This window comes from Ranitomeya variabilis, chromosome 1, assembly GCF_051348905.1.
Source record: "Ranitomeya variabilis isolate aRanVar5 chromosome 1, aRanVar5.hap1, whole genome shotgun sequence".
In the NCBI taxonomy this organism is placed as follows: domain Eukaryota; kingdom Metazoa; phylum Chordata; class Amphibia; order Anura; family Dendrobatidae; genus Ranitomeya; species Ranitomeya variabilis.
The window spans coordinates 216,167,468-216,189,724 of NC_135232.1; the positions used below are offsets into that span (position 1 = coordinate 216,167,468).

General features: G+C 44.5%; 1 protein-coding gene across 2 annotated transcripts in view; it reads right to left on the reverse strand.

Annotated features, from left to right (window-relative positions):
• TRAFD1 (TRAF-type zinc finger domain containing 1) overlaps window positions 1–22,257 on the reverse strand; it is a 66,089-nt gene that overhangs the window by 35,212 nt on the left and 8,620 nt on the right. For both annotated transcript variants that reach the window (XM_077292489.1, XM_077292498.1), the window contains exons 2-5: window positions 16,127–16,181; window positions 11,265–11,400; window positions 4,568–4,621; window positions 1,318–1,705 (exon numbers count right to left, since the gene is read on the reverse strand). In XM_077292489.1, the coding sequence (XP_077148604.1) occupies window positions 1,318–1,705; window positions 4,568–4,621; window positions 11,265–11,400; window positions 16,127–16,170 (622 nt within the window). In that variant the 5' untranslated portion in view covers window positions 16,171–16,181. The remainder of the gene's footprint in view (window positions 1–1,317; window positions 1,706–4,567; window positions 4,622–11,264; window positions 11,401–16,126; window positions 16,182–22,257) is intronic.

Genomic DNA, 22,257 nt, shown 5'->3' on the forward strand with positions numbered 1-22,257 from the left:
GTTGCTTGTAACGTTTTTTGGTGCGTCGTTCCAGTCTTTTCCGACCGCGCATGCGCTGCCGGAACTCCGCCCCCGACTCCCCGCACCTCACAATGGGGCAGCGGATGCGTTGAAAAACAGCATCCGCTGCCCCGTTGTGCGGCGCTTCCACAGCTAGCGTCCGTGCGCCGCAACGTCGCATAGCGACATGCAGCGTACGACGCTAACGTGAAAGTAGCCTATGACTTATAATAGTGTCTGCCTACATTTAAACACACAAACAAACAAAAAAACAAAAAAAAAAACAAGCAATGTGACTACATCTGTGCTGGAGGAGTTAGATGGTTGTCTGTATCAAATCTGTCAGTTATGGACAGTATATCTAATGTGAGTGATCAGCTGAAGAAAGGTGACAATGCTTATAATCTTGCATATGTTAATCCCTTCAGCACCAGATAAGAGTCCAGCTGCTCTTGGTTCTACTCTACAAATAAGTTCTAAAACGTCACTGAATAATACAGCACCTGCAGAAGATTGTGCAGCTGTGGAGCGGCCAGCTGACTGTCAGGTACAGCCAGACTCCTCAGAATAGGCAGAGGCAGCTTATTACCACATTTGCCTTCCCAATTCACTAAATACACTGCACTTATGGCGCCTCCTCCTCTGCACCTAGAGAGCATGTGATCCTTGGGTATAGAGAGAAAGCAGGAACTTCTGGGTCGTAGGACTCCGCTCTGCTAAGCAGCGAGGAGGCTTCATTTTCCCTGCAACTGTGACAAACGTACCAGACCCAGTTACAGGGTAAATCAGATACACTGTGAAATTCCCACCACGACTCCAAAAAACTCTTACGACGTTAAGGAGCGCACCATGTGAAAAATGAATAATCACTGCATAAATTGGGGGGAAAAAAAGCTGTGGCCAACCCAAATTGCTATCCGTGGCGCTGCCAAGAACCCAAAAGAGCCAGGTGCCCATTACATTGTTAGAATAAAGTCTACGTTTTTTGCTGATAGGAGTATTGAGTAGAGACCTTTCTCACAATCTAAAATTCTGTTCCTGTACCTGGCAGACTCAGAAGTAATTCTTTGCTCCCTCCATCTAACAAGCTTCTAAAATAAATGATAGTTGCTATTGACCGCAGCATAGAGAGAGTTAAACAGCCAGGGACGGTGTTGGTGTCAGCCCTGGTTGTTGCTGCAGGAATTTAGCCTTTGAGTAGAAACTGCGCTCACAAAATGACATGGACAGCTACAATTTGTGATAACAGCTAAGTGGGAAGTATCAGTATGGCAGTTGCCACATTACTTATATTTGTCTTATTCTCACACATCTCACCTCGATTTTGTTCTCTCCTCGGGTTTTGGTTTAAGTCTCCAAATTTAGGAGTTAAAATGGATTTTCCATAAAATCTTTTTGGCACGTTCCTTTGCATCTCAGAATGAAGACTGTCGGTGAAAGTACTACTGCGCAGGGCCGAGTGCAGCGGCAGCTCATAGTTTCGGTTGCTTGCCCAAGTATGGCCTCTCGTTGGTTTCTTTTGCGGCTTTACTTTGCCGCACACAGTAGGGTGGTCTTGGAGGTCCTTAATCATTACACTAGAGCCGCACTTATCACATGGCTCAGTCCGAGCGCCACAGTAATCTTCATGATTCCCTAGTGTATTAAAGGTCACTTCCAGCTCACAAAACTGGCATTTAGCCAAACGCAGAGGACAAGCAGTTTTCTGCAAAAAGATAGGAAAAATTCTAAATATTTGTACTATATTTAAGATCAGTGCATGGAGCATGGCAGCGGAGAAATCATGTCTTTCATTAATAGGTCTGAGTTATACCAAAGCAATCACTGGCTGCACCCATACATCAGGTTATCAAGCTGAAGGCTAAAAGCAGCCATCAGACCAGGTCTATCTGCCCGGCAGTCAAAAGTAATGCAAGTGTCACATAAGATGCATCTTAGGTCTCTGCACCTCTACAAGTCTGAACAAGTGTCTGCAAAGAAATTAACAACTTTTAAATAAGTGTACGGTGAAATTCCTACCTCCACTGATCACTTATGGATAAACGATAACTTCTTTTTCACAGAGCAATCCTTTTAAACCCTTGTGTGCGACAGCCTTATGTTGTTCATATACTGTGTGCAAAAGCAGGTTGTGCCCTCAGACAACAGTCCTGTACTAAATGTTATAGTCATGTGTTTGGAAAAAAAAAAAAAAAAAAAAAAAGCTGCAAAGGCTTTCAAAAATAGAAGTAAAACCAAAGAAATGCGTCGGAACACATGCTGGTACAAGTGCAAAGTACCGGTGTATGTTTAAATTGTGGCCTAAACCTAAAACAAAAACAAAATGAACAAATACCCTGTAATAAGTAAATGATGTAGCGTAGGTACTAAGCTTACACTAATTAAAAAAAAAAAAAAAAAGAAAAAAAGCCATCGTACTGCAACAAGGTGTACCAATCGGGATGGTCCTAGAGATAGATAGGACTGTCGTGATTGGGTACACCTTGTCGCGGTGGGATGGCTTTTACGGATATAGAGATATAACTATCTAAAAAAAAAATAGGGTTGATTAAGTACTCTGTGATTTACATGGACAATTGCTATTTAATTTATTCATTTACTCATTTTGTTTCAGTCATAGGTTTTTTCAAAAAACAGAAATAGTAATAAATTACATTTATTGATTAACAAAATGTTAATTGTGCTTCAAAACGGCATGAAGTCTTCTAGGCACACTTGCAAACAGTTTTTGAAGGAACTCAGTTCTCCAAGAGGTTTGGAACAACCTCTCTGCCAACAGATCTGTGGATGTAGGGGTGCACAAATCCTTCTGTTTCCTCATGTAATACCAGAGACTCAATAATGGCAACATCAGGGCTCCATATCAGATTTTCCAGGATTCCTTGAGAATCAAGCTGAAAATAATTCTTAATGACATTGGCTGTACGTTTACCCATCTGGAGGGTCCTAACTTGTCTCTAGGATTAAAACCTTTCAGGGTGTCTAACCACATCAATGTGATTATGGCAGAGGAGGACATGAGCCTAAATAAGACACCCATCAAGGGAAGCTATACAGATTAAATACTTTGCTCAAAAAGTAAGGGGTAAGAGATTACAGCACAGCCAAAGAAATGAGCCGGACTATAAGCTGGTGCAAAGTGTAAGATCATACTTACACCGTGGCCATTTTGACACAAAAAAAAAAAAATATGAGTGTGTACCCTACAATAAGTAAATAGCAATAATACATGTGAACAACATGGGGTGCTCATGGGTGTCTTATTCGGGGCCCTGTCCTTATTCACATTGACGTTGCTAACACGTGGTAAGGCTTTAATACTAGAGACCGTACAGGACAATCCCGATGGGTACACCTGGTCATAGTGGGATGGCCTTTATGATTTTTTTTCATCAAAGTAACATTAACCAAGTGCCCTACGTTATTTACATGTACAATTACTATTTACTTATTTATTTGCTGTAGGGTATATGCTCATTTTGTTGTTTCTTGGATTTTATTTTTATGATCTAACAAAATAAAAAAAAAATGTTAAGTATTTTTTCCCCACACTTGCCTAAAACTTTTGCACAGTACTGTAAAGATCTACTAATTTACATCTTCAGACTTGTATAGAATGAATAGCCTTTATTACAGAGAAAGCGTTTGTGCTATCCACCCTTCGTAGACGAGCAGTATAATGCAGGGAAGTCTTTAGATCTGGTGTACGGTGACATACATGCTCAGTCCTCTTAACCCTGTACATGTTGATTCCGGTCTAACATGGTTTACTAGTTTGTTCAGTTTCTTGCATAGTGATGAGCAAGCAGCAGAACCCGCCCTGCATTCCAAAATTGCCAACACCTATAGAACTAAAAACATTAAAAAATCCGATTTGTAGAAAAAAAAAAAAAAAAAAAATTATATATATATATATATATATATATATATATATATATATATATATATATATATATATATATATATATATATATATATATATAGAATGACAGGCTCTCTAAAAGCCAACATGCAAAAAAAAAAATTAAAAAAAATGCAAGGGCAGCATGCATCAGACACTGGCTGACTAGTCTCTTATGAAGCTTGACCCCGGCAGATTTTAAAGAATGTTTTTCATTTAAACACTACTGCATTTCAGAGTCACACACACACACACACACACACACACACACACACACACACACACCAGAAATACAGCCGCCGCTGGCACATGCCACCCAATGATTGCATATATCAGATGTCACATTCCCTTTAAAGCGTTATCCACTACTCAGACAACCCCTTCTTAAAACCGTGATAAAAGAACATTCTAGCACTGGGTCTCCTGAGGCTCCTATGACACTGTTCTGCTATGTGAGCCCTGCAGACAACGTCATGTGAGCCTTGGGATACCTGGTGCAGCCATCACAGGAACAGAGCAGCACAAGTGCTAGAGGAGAATATAGAGTGTTCTTATTTTCTATTGGAGAATACAGTATTTAAGCCGATGATATCTGAGTAATGGACAGCCCCATGAATGAGAATGTAATACGCACATATAATAACAGTATAACATAAAAAACCTGACCTCATGTTCCTCCATAGCACACTTCTCCATGGTCATGTTACATTTACAAGTCACCTGCAATACATATAAAAAAAAAAATTAGGGCATTTGTGTTACTCCAAACCTTACACAATGGACAAGTTATTATAATACATATAAAATGGAAGAAAAAAAAAAAAAAAGGTTACTTTCCCTTTAACTGGTGACTCGGAATAACATAAGATGTCTACCTCGAATATTAAAAAGGGATTATTTAAATGAATTTGGAATAGTCTATAACAGACCTTGGCAAAGTATGGCCTAAAGGTCACATGGGGCATTTTGGATTTTTTTGGTGCTGCCCACGGACCTGAACACCCGAGCTTTATGCAATGGTGGCCTGTACCACATGGGCACCCATCATTGAGCCGATGAGGTCCATACATTGCGCCAGCAGCGCCTCAGTACATAGCACAGACCGGAGATAAGCAAAAATGGGGTTAGGAGAGTGGTTTTACAACATTCTGCAGAGGAAGAGGGGGACATCATACTGTGTAAGGGGGCTGTGTGGGGATATAATACCGTATGTGAGGCATCAGATTAGGAACGGTTTATAGAGATACAAGAGCTAAGTAATAGGAGCTCGATTTCTAAAAAGCAGTAAAACAAATAGGTGTTGATTAGCTGCTACAAGTAAGGATAAATGTTACAATAAGCCTTCTTGTAGTAATAACACTTAATATGGAACTAATCATTCTGCTCCATAGCAAGTGATAAAATTAAGATAAAAACTAAAAAGAAGAAGAATTAAGTTTGGTTTGTTGGTCACTCCCCCAACAACAGTAACAGCATCTCATGTGCCCCCTTGGGAAAATTGCTCACTCCTGGTCTATAGTATCTGACATTGGCCCCGATTCATAAGGCGGTTTTCAACAAAACTTCATAAAAATGCTTTAAATGTTTGCCCACGTCTGATATGTTCAAGAAATTTGAAACTGTCCTGGTTCACGCACATTTTAGAACAGTGGGCAACGATAGGGCATGATCTCTCTCGATTTTTTTTTTTATGCAAATTTTCAGCTACATTTTACAGGACCAGCGATGTCAAATTTCAGAAATAGGGATTTTTGTGTACTCACCGTAAAATCCTTTCCTCCGAGCCAAATCATTGGGGGACACAGACCATGGGTGTTATGCTGCTGCCACTAGGAGGACACTAAGTTGAAACAAAAAAGTTAGCTCCTCCTCTGCAGTATACACCCTCCTGCTGGCTCACAGAGAACCAGTTCGGTGCAAAAGCAGGCTCCCAGAGAACCAGTTCGGTGGAAAAGCAGTAAGAGATCATAAACTTCATATCAGATTAAAGAAAAACCAAGCGCAAGCCAAAAGATTAACAGGGTGGGTGCTGTGTCCCCCAATGATTGGCTCAGAGAAAAGGATTTTACGGTGAGTACACAAAAATCCCTATTTCTCCTACACCTCATTGGGGGACACAGACCATGGGAAATCCCAAAGCAGTCCCACTGTCCCAAGGTGAGACCTTAACGGCTAGGAAAAAACTGCCGCCTGGGATATGGACTGCTGAAAATACCGAGTGGTTCCTCTCTGCCCATCGGGCAATATGGGCTACCTCGTGCATGGCCACCCTGCTGTGGGTACCCCTTTAATGATTGATACATGCGACAGCCGTGGCTTCATCCGATTGAATTCGGATGGGGTGACTCGCCAGGAGATAATGGAACTGTTGCAGGGCTATCCTGATAGGCCGGATTTCCCAGACATTAATCGGAAGGTTCAACTCCTGAGTTGATCAGCGCCCCTGAGCCATTAGGTGCCTAAGACTACTCCCCAGTCAAGGAGACTGCCATCGGTAGACACCACTAGCCATTAAACCGGGAGAAAATATTTCCTCTGGAAGAGAGAAGGCCTCAATGTCCACCACCTGAAAGGTTACCTGATCCGCCGAGGCATGCAGCACCGGCGATCAAGAAAGAAAACGGGTTCATGCTGCAGGGGACGGAGATTCAGCTGAACGAAAAAGAAGACCGTTTCCATTGCTGTCACCATTTTGCCCCAGTGCAGTCATAGCAAACCGGATAGAATGACGGAGTGAGTGGTTAAGTGGGTGGGCTTCCTGTTAAAAAAGGCTCGGACCTTGTCTTGAGGGACAATCACTAACCCTTGGAGGCATCCAGGGTCATTCCTAAAAAGGATATCCACTGGGCTGGAATGAGGGGAGCCTGTATACATTTATCCACGAGCTCAGGGGAGGAAGAGTATCGCCAGAGATGGATGCGAAGGCACTTCGCGCAGTCCTGGAAGGACAGACCCCTGATGAGAAGGTCGTCTGAGTAGGGCAGAAAGATCACGCCTCAAGAGTGAAAGATGGACATGACAGCCGTCATGACCTTCGAGAGCACAATGTTAACTGAAAATGCTGTTTGGGAATGGCGAAGCACAGGATTGTTTAGAGAGGGGAAAATCCGAATATGTAGGAAAAAACATCCCGTTGTGGATGGATGTTAGAAGCGTCCCTCTTTTATCGACGAGTGAGCATGATCCTTTGGTGGGATCTGATGCCAAGACTCCAGATTGCAAGGCTGTGGTACTAGCCACTGAACCAACGTGCTGCATTAGAGATGAAAGAATTATCCCAGTCAAGCTGGTGAAGACCCTGACTGATAGAGGAAGGATCGTGAAGGGACTGTATTGCTGTGGTCAGTGATGCCATGGGCTGCGACAGCGACGAAGACCACTCGGGGGGGGGGGGGGGGGGGGTGTAGTGTAGTCTAGATCCCAGCCTCAGTAAAATGAGGCTGTAAGACAGAATACCCCATGACCTGTTAATCCCATGCATCCTTTGCAGGGAAAAACAACGGGGCCTCAGGGTTAGAGCACTTACCCGAGGCTGTTGCCCAATGGTGCTGCAGGTCCGATAAACTAAGGTGGGATTTTGATCCCAGGACCCAATGCAGCCAAAGTAATGAGCGAACGTCAAACAGATTCGAGTAGAACATCTTAAGCCCCTCGTAAATCTATGGAGTCCGAAAAAAAAATTGGTTTATTTTTTTACACCAAAAAAGGGCGTCCAAGCCTTGCCGCGGAGAATTGCTCTTTCCTCCCATAGCGTCAGAGACAAGCTGAGTCAGATTCACTCTAAATAAATAGCCACTCTGGAAGGAAGAGATGTCATGAACGTGATGGCATCCGTCGCTGATAGTGCAGCGCAGCTATCCGCATCCAAAAAGGAGACCAGGACACCATGGCTTTAGCTACCCCTGCCGCGGCATACGATGGATAATGCTTAACCAGATGTCTCAAAGACGGAGCGAGTCAGAGTCTCTGACAGTCCGTGGGCGATTATCCATCCGGCCAGGTTAGAAGGATTCTGAATACCGAAATGAATACTGCCGGGTTCACTGCAGGTGATTCAGCTCAATCTTTCCACAGATCAAAACAGGGGGTGTACCACGCCTCAAGAGGCTGCTGACCCTAGAGACGTTTAACAGGTTGCTCTCAGCGCTGGTTAAGTATAACCCAGACCTCCGGGTGAATGGTAAATGCTGTATGAGGGTGATTAGTCCTCTTGAAGAGCACTGTGTGTTCTGGGACAGAACCACAATCCTCGTCAACCTTTATAATATAATAATAATAATTTTTATTTATACAGCGCCAACATATTCCGCAGCGCTTTACAACTTATAGAGGGGACTTGTACAGACAATAGACATTACATCATAACAGAAATCACAGTTCAAAATAGATACCAGGAGGAATGAGGGCCCTGCTCGCAAGCTTACAAACTATGAGGAAAAGGGGAGACACGAGAGGTGGATGGAGTCTGACCTTTAGACCTTTAGAGTCTGATTGACGGGCTCAATAAGCAAGTCATTCATTTTCTGGAACTCTAGTGAGTGCAGATCCGGGAAACATCCAATTCAAATTCAGAGTCTTGTTCTGTAAATCACTGGTGATGGAGAGCGAGAAACAGAGCTCACGGACCCAAGGCCCGAGATTGCTCGGGTAATTGTACCACGGATCCGATTTCTAGACGCTTATGCGGTTCTAGAATACTTGCGGCCCCTGCTAGCCGATGACTCCAGTGTAGGAGAGGATCCATTTATAGCAGACCTGCTAAACGCTCCGATCCACAGAGGAATTCAATCTCTTTTGGCCAGATAAGCCACGGGTTGCTTCATTGACAAAGCCCCTCAGGGGAACTAGGTACACTGGGATTGGGGCGATGGAGGGCTCCTTAACGCATTTGAAGGCACGGGTTTTGCAAGTTAGATAAAACTAATAGTCTTATTGGACCCTTTGGGAGCTTGGACCGTGACGCTGTCATGGCGCCTTTAAGGAAACTGCATGCAGAGTCTTTGTAAATGCCAAACTGTCGCCCCTGTGAGTTGGCCCCAGAAATGCACCCTCACTGCCAGAGTAAGCCCCCCTGCCAGCGTCACCGCAGACCACCTGTCCAGTGCTGCTGCTGGTCCAGGACCATGGTACAGGGAGAAAGGGGTCACCCACAATCCGCCATCCCTTTAATAAAGGGACTTACACCTCGGCCGAAGCCGGGGACTAAATGTTTGCGACCAGTGCGCTACCTCAGGTGTTAAGCTGACAGTTCTGGAGGATTCAGCTTACCCAGTTCCTGCTCTTGTGTCCCCAGGGAAGGTGTCGGTGTCCTCACACCTCGCAGCACTTCTGCCAGCGCTGCTGTTACTGCCACTGCTGTCAGAAAGCCGGCTCCGTTCCTGAGGTGTAGAAAGATGGCCGCCGAGAGCAGGAGGGGCGCCTCTCACTTAGGCCGAGAAGCTCCAGAAGTGGGGGTAGTGCCGGCCGCGGTCCTTCCATCATCTGCTTTAAATCAGTGATGATGCAGTGGGGGCTGCACGGACGCCATTGGAACAGGGCTGTAGGCCTGGCTCCAGGAGGATACATAGAGGTGACACTATGTGGTCGCCTGTTGCTGGTGTGGGAAGATCGGTACCGTGAAGGAACAGTCGCCTCTGAAGTGAGCTCAGGCATGGCTTCCCACGTCGCAGGAGAGGGTACGGGGAGGTATACTCGGCGTGCTCGCCTGTTGATGATTCGGGGGAGATCGGAGCCTTGAAAGGATCCGTCGCCCCCTTCACTCCATTAAAAAATAAAAATTTACAGAAAAGTAAAAATAAAATGAAAACATTGGGGTCTGAACCAGACCCAAGTGCCTCCTACAGACACTAAGGCTACTTTCACACTAGTGTTAACTGCATTCCGTCACAATGCGTCGTTTTGCCGAAAAAACGCATCCTGCAAAAGTGTTTGCAGGATGCGTTTTTTCACCATTGATTAACATTAAGCGACGCATTGTGACGGATTGCCACACGTCGCACCCGTCGTGCGACGGATGCGTCGTGCAGTGGCGGACCGTCGGGAGCAAAAAACGTTGCTTGCACCATTTTTTGCTCCGTCGTAAACGTCTTTTCTGACCGCGCATGCACGGCCGGAACTCCGCCCCCACCTCCCCGCACCTCACAATGGGGCAGCGGATGCGCTGGAAAAATGCATCCGCTGCCCCCGTTGTGCGGCGGAGACAACGCTAGCGTCGGGAACGTCGGCCCGATGCAAAGCGACGGGCCGAGCCCGACGCTAGTGTGAAAGTAGCCTAAGCAAGAACTGGTTAGCTGAGAGCCAGCAGGAGGGTGTATACTGCAGGGGAGGAGCGAACTTTCTTTGTATCACTTAGTGTCAGCCTCCTAGTGGCAGCCGCATACACCACGGTCTGTGTCCCCCAATGAGGCGAAGGAGAAGTCTCATGCACACAGCTTGGTTTTTTGTCATCAGTATTTTGTGCTTTGCAGAGATTTTTTACACGATGGAGCATTTAACTTCCAGTATTTTTTTGGCGTTTTTCACCCATTAACATGAATGTAGTGAAAAAATGCTGAAAATCCACAGCAAACACACAGGTATTAGGTTTTGCTGTGTTTTTGTGCCAAGACCTGATTCTGTAGAATAGGACTTTTTTTGCACTAAACTTTATCAGAATGCACAAGAGCATGCCAAAAACACAGCAAAAAAAGAAAGAAAAGAAGAAAAAAGAAAAACAAGCAAAACCTGCAGCTTCATTGCTGCCAAGAGATCAGGGTTCGCTGCAGAAACAGTAGAAATGAAAGTTATTAAACATTGTAAGATACAATAAAACTGAATAAGCCTTTAAAGGGCATGGTCATTACAATAGTCACCTCTGCCTGACAGCTGTAGAATTTGGAGATCAATGACTGAAGGGAGATAGGAGCAAGTCAGGCACAAAATGCAACTAACTTGTTTGTTTCTATTCAAAGATTTATAATTCCAGAAACTCATGGGGACAGAAAAAAAACAAACAAAACAATGTAATCTGTTCTGGGACCCATAGTTGCCTATTGTCTGTGGTCTGCTGATTGTCTACAGGCTGCAGTAGTGACGTCACGTCATCAGCACTGTAACCAAATCACTAGGCTCATGACATCTACTTCGCCAGAGCAATCGGGTTCAGTAATTGGCTGCAGCACAATCAATGTGATGTTTAACCTATAACTGATCTTGCTTTCCTGGGCCGTTAAACAAATGGCACCATGTTTTCCATGAGCGGATAATATAACTTACAGTGAAGACATATTCCAGAATATAAAATACATTTGCACCAAGTATCCCCTAATAAAGAAATAAATAAATAAAAACACAATCAGTAAAAACTATTCCTATAAATTCTTACCGAGGCATGTTCGGTGGCATGGTGGTCCTCCAGGTCACTTCTGTGAACGGGCTCTTTGCACAGATCACATATGCAGATGTTGCGCCTGCAGTGAATCTCGTGGATGGTGAAGTTAACGGTAGGAATGTCACGTTTACTAGGTGGAGAAAGAACAGGTCACAGATGAAGATTTGTCTTGTTACTTTGTAAAGCAATTTCCTTACATTAACACTTCATACCTCTGGTAAATTGTCATTTTTCCCTAATATGATTTATCTTTATTATTGCTGCATCTCCCTACAGTAGCACCAAAATACTGAAGTCTATAGCGCTCATCAATAACTCCGGAGAATACAGACTTTTCTAACAGGAAACACTAAAGGGCATGTGCACACAGTTTTGGGTGGTTTTTTTTGCAGAATTTTCTGCCAGAAATTGAGCAAAACATGTAAGTTTTTGATAAGCATTAGGCCAGTCTCACACGTCCAGATAATTCCGGTACCGGAAAAAATCGGTACCGGAGTTATCTGTGTCCGTGAGCTCACGTAGGCCATCCGTGTGGCACACGTGCGGCAGCCGTGTGCCGCCTGGGTACCACACGGATCGTGCAGGAGAGACAGCGCTAAAGTTTAGCGCTGTCCCCTGCATCGTGCTGAAGCCGCAATTCATATCTTCTGTGCAGCAGCGTTTGCTGTAAAGAAGATATGAATAATCCATTTTTTTTGTGGTATTTCGTGTTTAAAATAAAGCTCCATGTCCCCACCCCCTGTGCGCCCCCCCGCTGTTCTGAAAATACTCACCTGCCTCCCTCGCAGTGTCCTGTCCTGGCCGCAGCTTCTCCTGTATGCGGTCACGTGGGGTCGCTCATTTACAGTAATGAATATGCGGCTCCACCCCTATGGGTGGTGGAGCCGCATATTCATGACTGTAATCGGCGGCCCCACGTGACCGCATACAGTAGAAGGTGCGGCCAGGACAGGAAGCAGCGACAGCCAACGAGGGAGCCGGGTGAGTATTTTCAGAACAGCGGGGGGAGCGCACAGGGGGTGGGGACATGGAGCTTTATTTTAAACACGAAATACCACTAAAAAAATGGATTATTCATATCTTCTTTACAGCAAACGCTGCTGCACAGAATATATGAATCGCGGCTTCAGCACCATGTGGGGGGGACAGCGCTTACTGGAGCGCTGTCTCCTGCACGGCACACGGAGAACGTCCGTGTGCGGTACGTGTTTTACACGGACCCATTGACTTTAATGGGTCCGTGTAATACGTGCGCTCCCACGAACACTGACATGTCTTCGTGTTTGGTACACGGAGACACGGTCCGCAAAAAATCAATGACATCTGCACAGATGCATTGATTTTAATGTGTCTACGTGTGTCAGTGGCTCCGGTACGTGAGGAAACTGTCACCTCATGTACCGGAGCCACTGACGTGTGAAACCGGCCTTAGAGAGTTTCAGCTCCAAATCACCCTAAAAAAAAAACCCTCTGTGTTCACACATCCCACTTGGGTATATTAGGTTTTTATATTAAAGGGGCTGCCCACCCTTGGAGGAATCTTTGTCACCTGCTGTAATGCAAATATCATTTGGATTTGACTACGCTTGACAGTTCGAGTAGTCATCACATGACCACAAATATACAAATCACATACTTGGGGACACGTGATAGTCACTGTAAAAAGAAGACAGATCCAAATACAGTGTGTCGAAGATTACACTAAGTGTGGCCAATCCCTTTAAAAAGTACCTGTAAGTTTGAAAACATTTTCAGTAAAAGCTTTTGTGTGTATATGAGGAATAACACCATTTTCATTTTATGACATGTATCCTGCATTTTTCACCTTCCAAATTCCCTGTAAGCCAATCTCCAATTTTCAGTTCTCTCTGAGCTGGTGGGACAGGACTTGCTGCTTTTCATCTCCCATACACAGTAACACCTGCTCTTCTTTACCCGTTTGGGACATGTTCAGAAGCAGCAACAAATGACATTACAGCAGTATTGAGCCGTGTAGCTATGAATCCAGCTTTGGGATGAGCTAAATCACTGACTTCATCAAGCTCTGCCAGTCTCTACCTAGGCCTATTTTGTCGCTCTCCTCCTCACTACACCCTCAATGAAGATTAATAGGCTATGTAACTTGACAACTCTATATTTTCCAGATTAGACAGAAAGTTGAGGACTCCGGGGAAGATGTGGCTCAAACTGAGAAGGAAGAATATTTCTCAGGAACGTAGGATTACAAAGTTTATTCTATTCTTTTGTACTGTTGACTTATGCAAAGTCTGTTGAGAAGAGTGTGACCTTTGAAGCTTTGCTTTTTTAATTTTTGCAATTTTTACACTTGTCACTAAGCCGAATACTGACTCATACTTGAAGATAGGCAGCAATACACCAGCTCTGACTCACTGTCGTCTGCATGAGTCTTGTAGGCACACCTTGATCTGACCAAAAGTCATTACAGGGAGGGGAATATCTGGGGCCACTATTTATTGGAAACAGCAGATTCTCTATTATCTGCTGTGTATATATGTGTTCCTTTCATTGTAATCCTGCCTATAGTGAGACAAAATCATCTGTTCAGAATCGAAAGTGAAAATTGCAAGATTTCTGATTTATTTTTAACCTAGGGAAGGACATGGAAAATTCTGATTTACGTTGTCGCAGTTACCTATGCTTGAACTACCACAGTTCTGTGAATATATGATCTGTGCGTGCATCAGTGTTGTAGTAAAGTACATAAAGAAAAGCTGTAATAGACAAACATGGCGCAGTTACTGGAAGAGCAGATTGTTTTCTGCCATCACAGAAACCTTTTAGAGATCAGTCTTTGTCTTACATCACTTTACTGGTCTGTGAGCCTTTCTAAGCCAGTGCTGCACAAGAGTCTCAAGATGATGAGCTGAGAAGGATCACCGACACCTTTCTCAAAGTAGTCCACAATACTGCTCCGGCAATCCGCCATTCATTGTGCCGAGGACACCGACAGACCGTGCGCGTACACAGGGAGAGATGGCGTCTTCCAATCACCTCCTATGCTCCCAGTTGGAGGAGATGAAGCGTGACCAGCAGTAATATAACTTATCCATATGGGAAGGCTGTATGCAGATTCTGCAGTGGATTGTTATGCAAATGTTATCTTTCGCAAGGCCTGTTTTCTCAATCACACCTGTAAATTGCAAACATGTCTGGGTCCCTGTGCAGAGATGCAAGTACAGATGTACAAAGCTGCATCACAGCACCAAGTATTAGCTAATCAGTGAGGGGGGTACAGATGTCAGACCACCACCGATCTGATAACTGTGGGATGAGTCAGCATTATCTCAACCTCAGGAAAGCCCTTTAAATTGAGACAATAAAGGTACCTTCACACGAAGCGACGCTGCAGCGATAGCGACAACGATGCCGATCGCTGCAGCGTCGCTGTTTGGTCGCTGGAGAGCTGTCACACAGACAGCTCTCCAGCGACCAACGATGCCGAGGTCCCCGGGTAACCAGGGTAAACATCGGGTTGCTAAGTGCAGGGCCGCGCTTAGTAACCCGATGTTTACCCTGGTTACCAGTGTAAAAGTAAAAATAACAAACAGTACATGCTCACCTGCGCGTCCCCCGGCGTCCGCTTCCTGTACTATGTGAGCGCCGGCCCTAACAGCAGAGCGGTGACGTCACCGCTGTGCTTTTTCTTTCACTTTAGGGCCGGCGCTCAGTCAGAGCAGGAAGCGGACGGCAGGGGACGCGCAGGTGAGTATGTACTGTTTGTTATTTTTACTTTTACGCTGGTAACCAGGGTAAACATCGGGTTACTAAGCGCGGCCCTGCGCTTAGTAACCCGATATTTACCCTGGTTACCAGCGTAAAACATCGCTGGTATCGTTGCTTTTGGTGTCAAACCTGACGATACACGCCGGTCTGACGACCAAATAAAGTTCTGAACTTTATTCAACGACCAGCGATATCACAGCAGGATCCAGATCGCTGCTGCGTGTCAAACACAACGATATCGATATCCAGGACGCTGCAACGTCACGGATCGTTGTCGTTCTCGTTGTAAAGTCGTTTCGTGTGAAGGTACCTTAACTCTACAAGGCCAGTTTCCAGTTACAGTATCTGCACAAATATTGACAAATGAGCCCAGAAACATACAAGCACAGATGAGCTAATTGATTCACATAACTAGTCCAGCAGACGTGTTGATAATTTGTGATTGCTGGATGGGAACCCTGCAAACCAGCCGCTACCTGCCAGCATCGATGGCTCCTCGAGTAGCTGACCTGGCGCGATATCATCGATGCAGCATGGCGCACATGTGACACCGCAACAGGCTGAGGTGTCATGGATGCTGGTTCATAGGGCTCACATCCAGTGACTATAAGATTACCGGTACGGCTGCTGCCCAAGGTCATGTAAATCAATTTTTGCTAACTCTACTCAAACCTTTTAGGTCACGTATTATGCAGCATTAAAGAGGTTATCCAGGACTTGTATTATTTTTGAATATGGAGCTAAGAATTATCAAGCAGCCTGTCCAGCTCGGCGACAATTTCTCCCAGCTCAGAGCGGTCATTGCTGACTCCTGTCGGCGATCTCCCTGCTTCCACTGATGTCACATCAACAGAACAGCTTCTTCTCTTCAGATTTGCTCTGCTGGCGGTGTGTGCCGATGCCATGCTGACTGGCAGCTGGATCCCCACTGTCCCAACTTCAGGAGTCAGCATGATGTCTGCAGTGACGCTGCACTGTTGAACAGGCAGGTAGTTAGCCCCATACGCTAAAATAATAAAAGTCCTGGATATCCCCTTTAAATCCTATTGCCAAGAGAGATTTGCCCTCCACCCATAACAACAAGCAGGAAGCTGCCATAACACATTACTCACCAGTTTCCACACAGCCGCGTTTTCTGCTCTGCACTGGAAGCCATGGTCAGCGTCTCTAAACAAAACAGCAGTGTCATTATCACTTTCAGTTCTCAGTAATGAGGCATGAAGAAAGAAGCCTTCCCAGACACTCCCTCCTGAATACAAGCCTGCCAGAGACCACGTATGGAGGCAACCGGTCACATAGACGACGGGAAAAATCCGTAGTCAAGACAATAGTTCACAAGGACATGGAAAATTAAGGAAAAGTTGAAATTGTGCACCGCCACATGCCAGTGATATTTTAACGCACTAGGGGAGAACATGGCGCCCTTCAGGGGAAGATGGTGACCCTATGGTGTTATGCAACCGTTTTGTTTAAAGGGAATCTGTCACCCACTGGGACGTACATAATCTACTAATATGGGCATACAGGTGACAGAAATGTTACACTGGTCCTGCCTGTATGCCTCATATTAATGGTCTTGTTGTTGAGAAAGGTTATATTATTTCCTTATGCTAATGGTTTCCGGGGCGTGCAGTGCCTGGAAGAAATCTCTGCCTCCTGTCCTCATTATAATACTTCACCCCCCCCCCTCCCATGCACCTCAGTTACGGCCCCAGAATCTCAGGCCTGTGCCCTGCACTCCCTCAGAAATCCATACCTCTTCCTCCTTTCTATAGGCACTGCATTCAGGAATTTCTTATGCGGGCAACTTCCGCTCCAGTGACCTCCGGCGTGCGAGCCAATAATGTGCTCTCCCCACTTCCTCCCTGTATAGTCATCACTATGTACACATGGTTCCTAGCAATGACTATGCAGGGAGAGCACATTAGTGGCACGCATGCAGTAGGTCACAGTGACTCGCCGGCGCCTGCGCAGAAGATCCCTAGATGCGTCGCCCATAGAAAGGAGAAAAAAGTACGGATTGTAGAGGGAGTGCAGGACGCAGGCGCGGAGTCTGGAACAAATCATTAGCATAAGGAAAGAAAACATTTCTCAGCAACAAGACCATTAATATGAGGCATACAGGTAGGACCAGTGTAACATTTCTATCACCTGTATGCCCATATTAGTATATTATGTACGTCCCAGTGGGTGACAGATTCCCTTTAATGGGATTAACCCAGTACAGCCTATAACTAGCTGGAAATATCCCATAGTCAGGGCGATAGAACACAAGTGTGACTAATGTCAGCGGCATACAGGGGATTCATCTAACCCTCATTCTCACTATCAGCAGGGGTCCCAGCAGTGGGGTACTCCGAGACATAGAAATGGATCACTTATGCTGTAGATATCCGATAGATGCCCGAGCCGCTGTGGATTCTCTGCTGAAATATCTCCAGCGGCAAAATCCTCACCAAACAGTCTATGTGAACAAAGTCTTTGGAAGCAGTCATGACTTTCACACACAGAACTCTCCTGTCTTGCAGAGTATTGGGAGGTTTTTCCTTTTCCTGAAGCAGTTTTTAAAGGTTTTTTCATGAAACGTTATTTACAGCCTTTTGATTGGACGGTTCCTAGTGTGGAGAGGCTTCCTTCAAGATCTTCTTCAAAGAGGCGACAGGTACATTTTTCTGTCAATAGTTAGAAAGAAACGCAGCACTCACCGGAACTGTAGAAGAATCTTCTTTATTTACAGGTTGCGGCAATGCATCTTCACGGCACGGGGGAGTGGGAGGTGAGGAGCGTGCAAGGCAGAACGGACGACGGCCGTTTCGCGCTAAACGGTAGCGCTTCTACGGGTCCATGATCCGGAGGAAGTTACGCCGGGAGAAATAGGGTAGAAACCCCTCCTCTCCGGCGTCATCGACCTCCAGATGAACAAAAGTGCTAATTAACAAGGTGCAAATTAAAACCAAGATAGCAAGGATAAAATGCAGATAAACACAAGTTATCAAAAGCTCAATACAGAAAGCGATCTTAAACCAACATTTATGATAATATATGCTATAGACTCAAGGTTCCACATATACGCAGGATTTTAATTTTAAAGACGTGAGATCTACCTTTTCATTGTATAGGAATCCTAACCTATGAGTGAAGTAATCCAATTCTAAATAAGCAAAGTAAAGTAGCAACAAAAAAACGAAAAATTGTACTTTTAGCAATTATTAATCATAATTTTTTAATCTTTTAATCTATTTGGCTGTTCTAATCAAGCCTGTAGTTTTAATGAAAGAAGTCACCAAGAAAGTACCTATTAATGATAGTAAATTCATACCGGCAAGGGGGAGTACTAATGAGACAGGGGTCGATAACGAAGAATTAAATAAATATTACAGGAAGATGGACATATCTGTCCTGTCATTAAAGCCAGAGGGGCCCGTAGCTCGTGTCCTCATAATCCATTTTGCTTCTTGTTGCAAAAGGATTTTTCCCAAATCTCCTCCCTTAGAGGTGAGGCTTACTTTCTCTAAACCTACAAAGGTGAGAACTGTCGGATCACCCTGGTGACATTCCCTGATGTGGCTTATGAGTCTAGGTACTCCTTTACCCGTAGATACGGATTTAAAATGTTCCCTAAATCTGACATATAATTTGCGTATTGTTTTGCCAATGTAAAATCGTTTACACGGGCAAAACAGCGCATATACAACAAATTCCGTTTTGCATGAAATAAAATGAATTATGTTATGTGAAATTGGACCAATTTCTACCACCTGCCCTGTCATATGGTATTGACAAAAAGGGCAATTTCCACACCGGAAATTGCCTTGTGGAATGGTTTGGTTTAACCAAGTGCTTTTTTTGTCCTTTGTCACTCTGTTACGGACCAGGATGTCCCTGACTCTGGTGCTGCGCCTGTTGGAAATGAGGGGACCTGCTGTAGTTCTGGCAGAGAGATCGCTATCTCTCTCCAATACGTGCCAATGTCTGCGGATGGTGGAACGTATCGCATCATCCATTGGTCCGTATTGGAAACAGAAGGCGAATCTCTGTTGAGGATTCTTGACAGGGGTTACATTTTTAGATTCAACACGTTGGATGGTGGATTTTAGTAAATCTTCGGGGTACCCCCTTTCTCGGAACCTATGGAATAATTCATTAGATTGTGTTTGGAAGCCACTGGATGTATTATTTAGTCTTTGGACTCTAAGAAACTGCCCATAAGGTAAAGAATTTTTTACATGATTGGGATGATAGCTGTTATAATGTAGCAGAGAGTTACTAGCAGTAGATTTGCGATAGACAGAAGTACGTATGGTATCATGTTCTATTTGAACAGACACATCCAAAAAGTCTATGGTTTGGCCTCCGAAATGAGAGGTAAAGGACATCCCCATTAAGTTGATCTCATTAAGGTAAATAACAAATGATTCGAACTCTGTTTTCGTGCCGTCCCATACCATGATCACGTCATCAACGTACCTCATATATAATTTGATATGTTTAAGATAGATGTTTTTGTGAGAATAAATGTAGTCCTCTTCAAATACCGCCATGTATAGATTGGCAAACGTACATGCAACCGGGGTCCCCATGGCAGTCCCTGTGGTCTGCCTGTACCATACATCCAAGAACATGAAGGCATTGTGGGTGAGTATGAATTGGAGACTCTCACACACAAATTGGACATATTCAGAACTTTTTGTAGTGGTGAGCAAAATTCTCCTAATCATGTCCACGCCCATATCTTGAGGGATGCTAGTGTACAGGCTGACCACATCTAGGGACACCAATGAGAACCCCGGCTGCCAGACGAAATTTTGAATGTGTCTGAGAAAAGAGTTGGTATCTTTTAGGTATGAGGGAACATCCATAAGAATCGGGCGTAAGAGCCAATCGATGTACTGGGATAGGGGCTCAGTGAGTGACCCTATCCCAGACACGATGGGTCTGCCTGGGGGACAGGTCACGGACTTATGAATTTTTGGTAAATAATACCAATGGGGTTTGGTAGGATAATTGGGGAGCAATTTCTCTGCCTTCTTTTGGGTCAATACCCTATTTTCTACAGCCTTCCTAAGAAACGTACAAAGTTTAGACTTATATTTTAGCGTTGGGTCACCTGGTAATTTAACATAGATTTTAGTATCTGATAGCTGTCTGTCTGCCTCCGCTAGATAAGCTTCTTTAGGTAATAATACTGTTTTGCCCCCCTTGTCGGCGGGGCGAATGATAACATCTGACCAACCAGCTAATTCTGATAGGGCTTTTTTCTCATCAATCATTAAATTAGGTTGCGGTTTCTTATAAATTAGGGCTTCAATGTCTTTTAAGACTAACGTCTCAAATAAATCAATTGTGTTTCCTGGGGATATAGGTGGCATGTACGTGGAGGGGACCCCTCCCAAGAAGGGGGTAGTAGCTCGAGAGTTAGCTGTCTCTAAAATGGTAGGATCCATATCAGTTAGGCTTAACAGTTGTTGTGCATCATGTTGGTATTCTGCCAAGGCTTCTTCTCCCGGCCCCACCATAAAACCCAATGGGCCCACGAAGCAGGGTTGTTCTCCCTCCATGCTGGTATTATTGGTGGAGCTGGTTAGAAAGGACTTATATAAGTGTATTTTTCTGGTGGCTTTAAAAAGGTCTATCTGGAATGAAACAAAATCAAAGTCACCAGGGATACAATAGTTTAGACCTTTGGATAATAGAGATAGATGAGCCGGGGTTAACGTCCGATTTGTAAGATTAAGGACATGGTCATCAGAGCGGGACACTAGCGACGTTCCTGTCTCCAGGACACAAATTTTCTTTTCTGATATCGGTGGGGGCCTAGATTTTCGTTTGCCCCTCCTTGTCTTCCTCCTAAAGGGGGTGATGTATTTGTCGGTAAATCAGATGTCGCGTTTCCTGCAAATTCCGGATTGCTGCTCGGACCCTCACTTAAACTAGAGTCGGATTCTGTGGTTAAGTAGTCTTTCTTGTTTGGCTGGCTGCGTCTTTTTTTGTTATTAAAACTCCATTTTCTCTGTCTGAAATTATTTCCATTAAAACTTCGATTCTCTTTATTAAATTTATTCCAATTAAAAATATGGCCAGAGTCATAGTCATTTTTATCGCGGAGAAATTTATCCCTTTTCCTCTGCTTAATTTCTGCCTGTATAGGGATAAGCTTAATGTCTAGTTTTTTATTAAAGGTGGTCCATTGGCTTTCCGTCAGTCTGCTCTGTAGTTCAGCTTGAGTCTTGGTAATTTCAGAACTGACCATCTCGTAATTTTTCATATTAGATTTTAGAACTAGCAAGAGTAATTCCTGGGAGCACCGTAGCATAACTTGCTCCCATTCTGTTTTTAACATATCATCACTGCTAAAGTGGGACATCTCTTTCCACACTCTTAAACCTCTTGGGACACGTCCATTGTCTATGTATGACTGTAATGAATTATTGGTCCAAAATAGTCTGATCTCTCGCTCTGAGAGGTTGGTCAGCTTATATTCCAATGATCATGTACTGAGCATCTGCAATTCATCCGCCTGTTCACACTCCTTAAAATATTGTGCAACGTCCTCCCGGCCGGCTTGTAAGCTAGAACGCACAGATCCAGCGTCTGGATCCATTCTGTTGCTATCCGCAATACAATTTAACAATCCAGAAACGTCTGCCTCTGTATATGGGTGTGCACACTAAAGACCAAGCATTGTCCAACCAAAATTAGAAGAAAAAAGCAAAGTGGCACCACTCCTTAGTCCGAGGGTAAATCAGACATATGTGCTGAATCAGGCGTGTCTAGCCGCGGAGGTGCTAGCGTGTGGAAATTAGCGATGTAGCCGTCAATAGTTAGAAAGAAACGCAGCACTCACCGGAACTGTAGAAGAATCTTCTTTATTTACAGGTTGCGGCAATGCATCTTCACGGCACGGGGGAGTGGGAGGTGAGGAGCGTGCAAGGCAGAACGGACGACGGCCGTTTCGCGCTAAACGGTAGCGCTTCTACGGGTCCATGATCCGGAGGAAGTTACGCCGGGAGAAATAGGGTAGAAACCCCTCCTCTCCGGCGTCATCGACCTCCAGATGAACAAAAGTGCTAATTAACAAGGTGCAAATTAAAACCAAGATAGCAAGGATAAAATGCAGATAAACACAAGTTATCAAAAGCTCAATACAGAAAGCGATCTTAAACCAACATTTATGATAATATATGCTATAGACTCAAGGTTCCACATATACGCAGGATTTTAATTTTAAAGACGTGAGATCTAC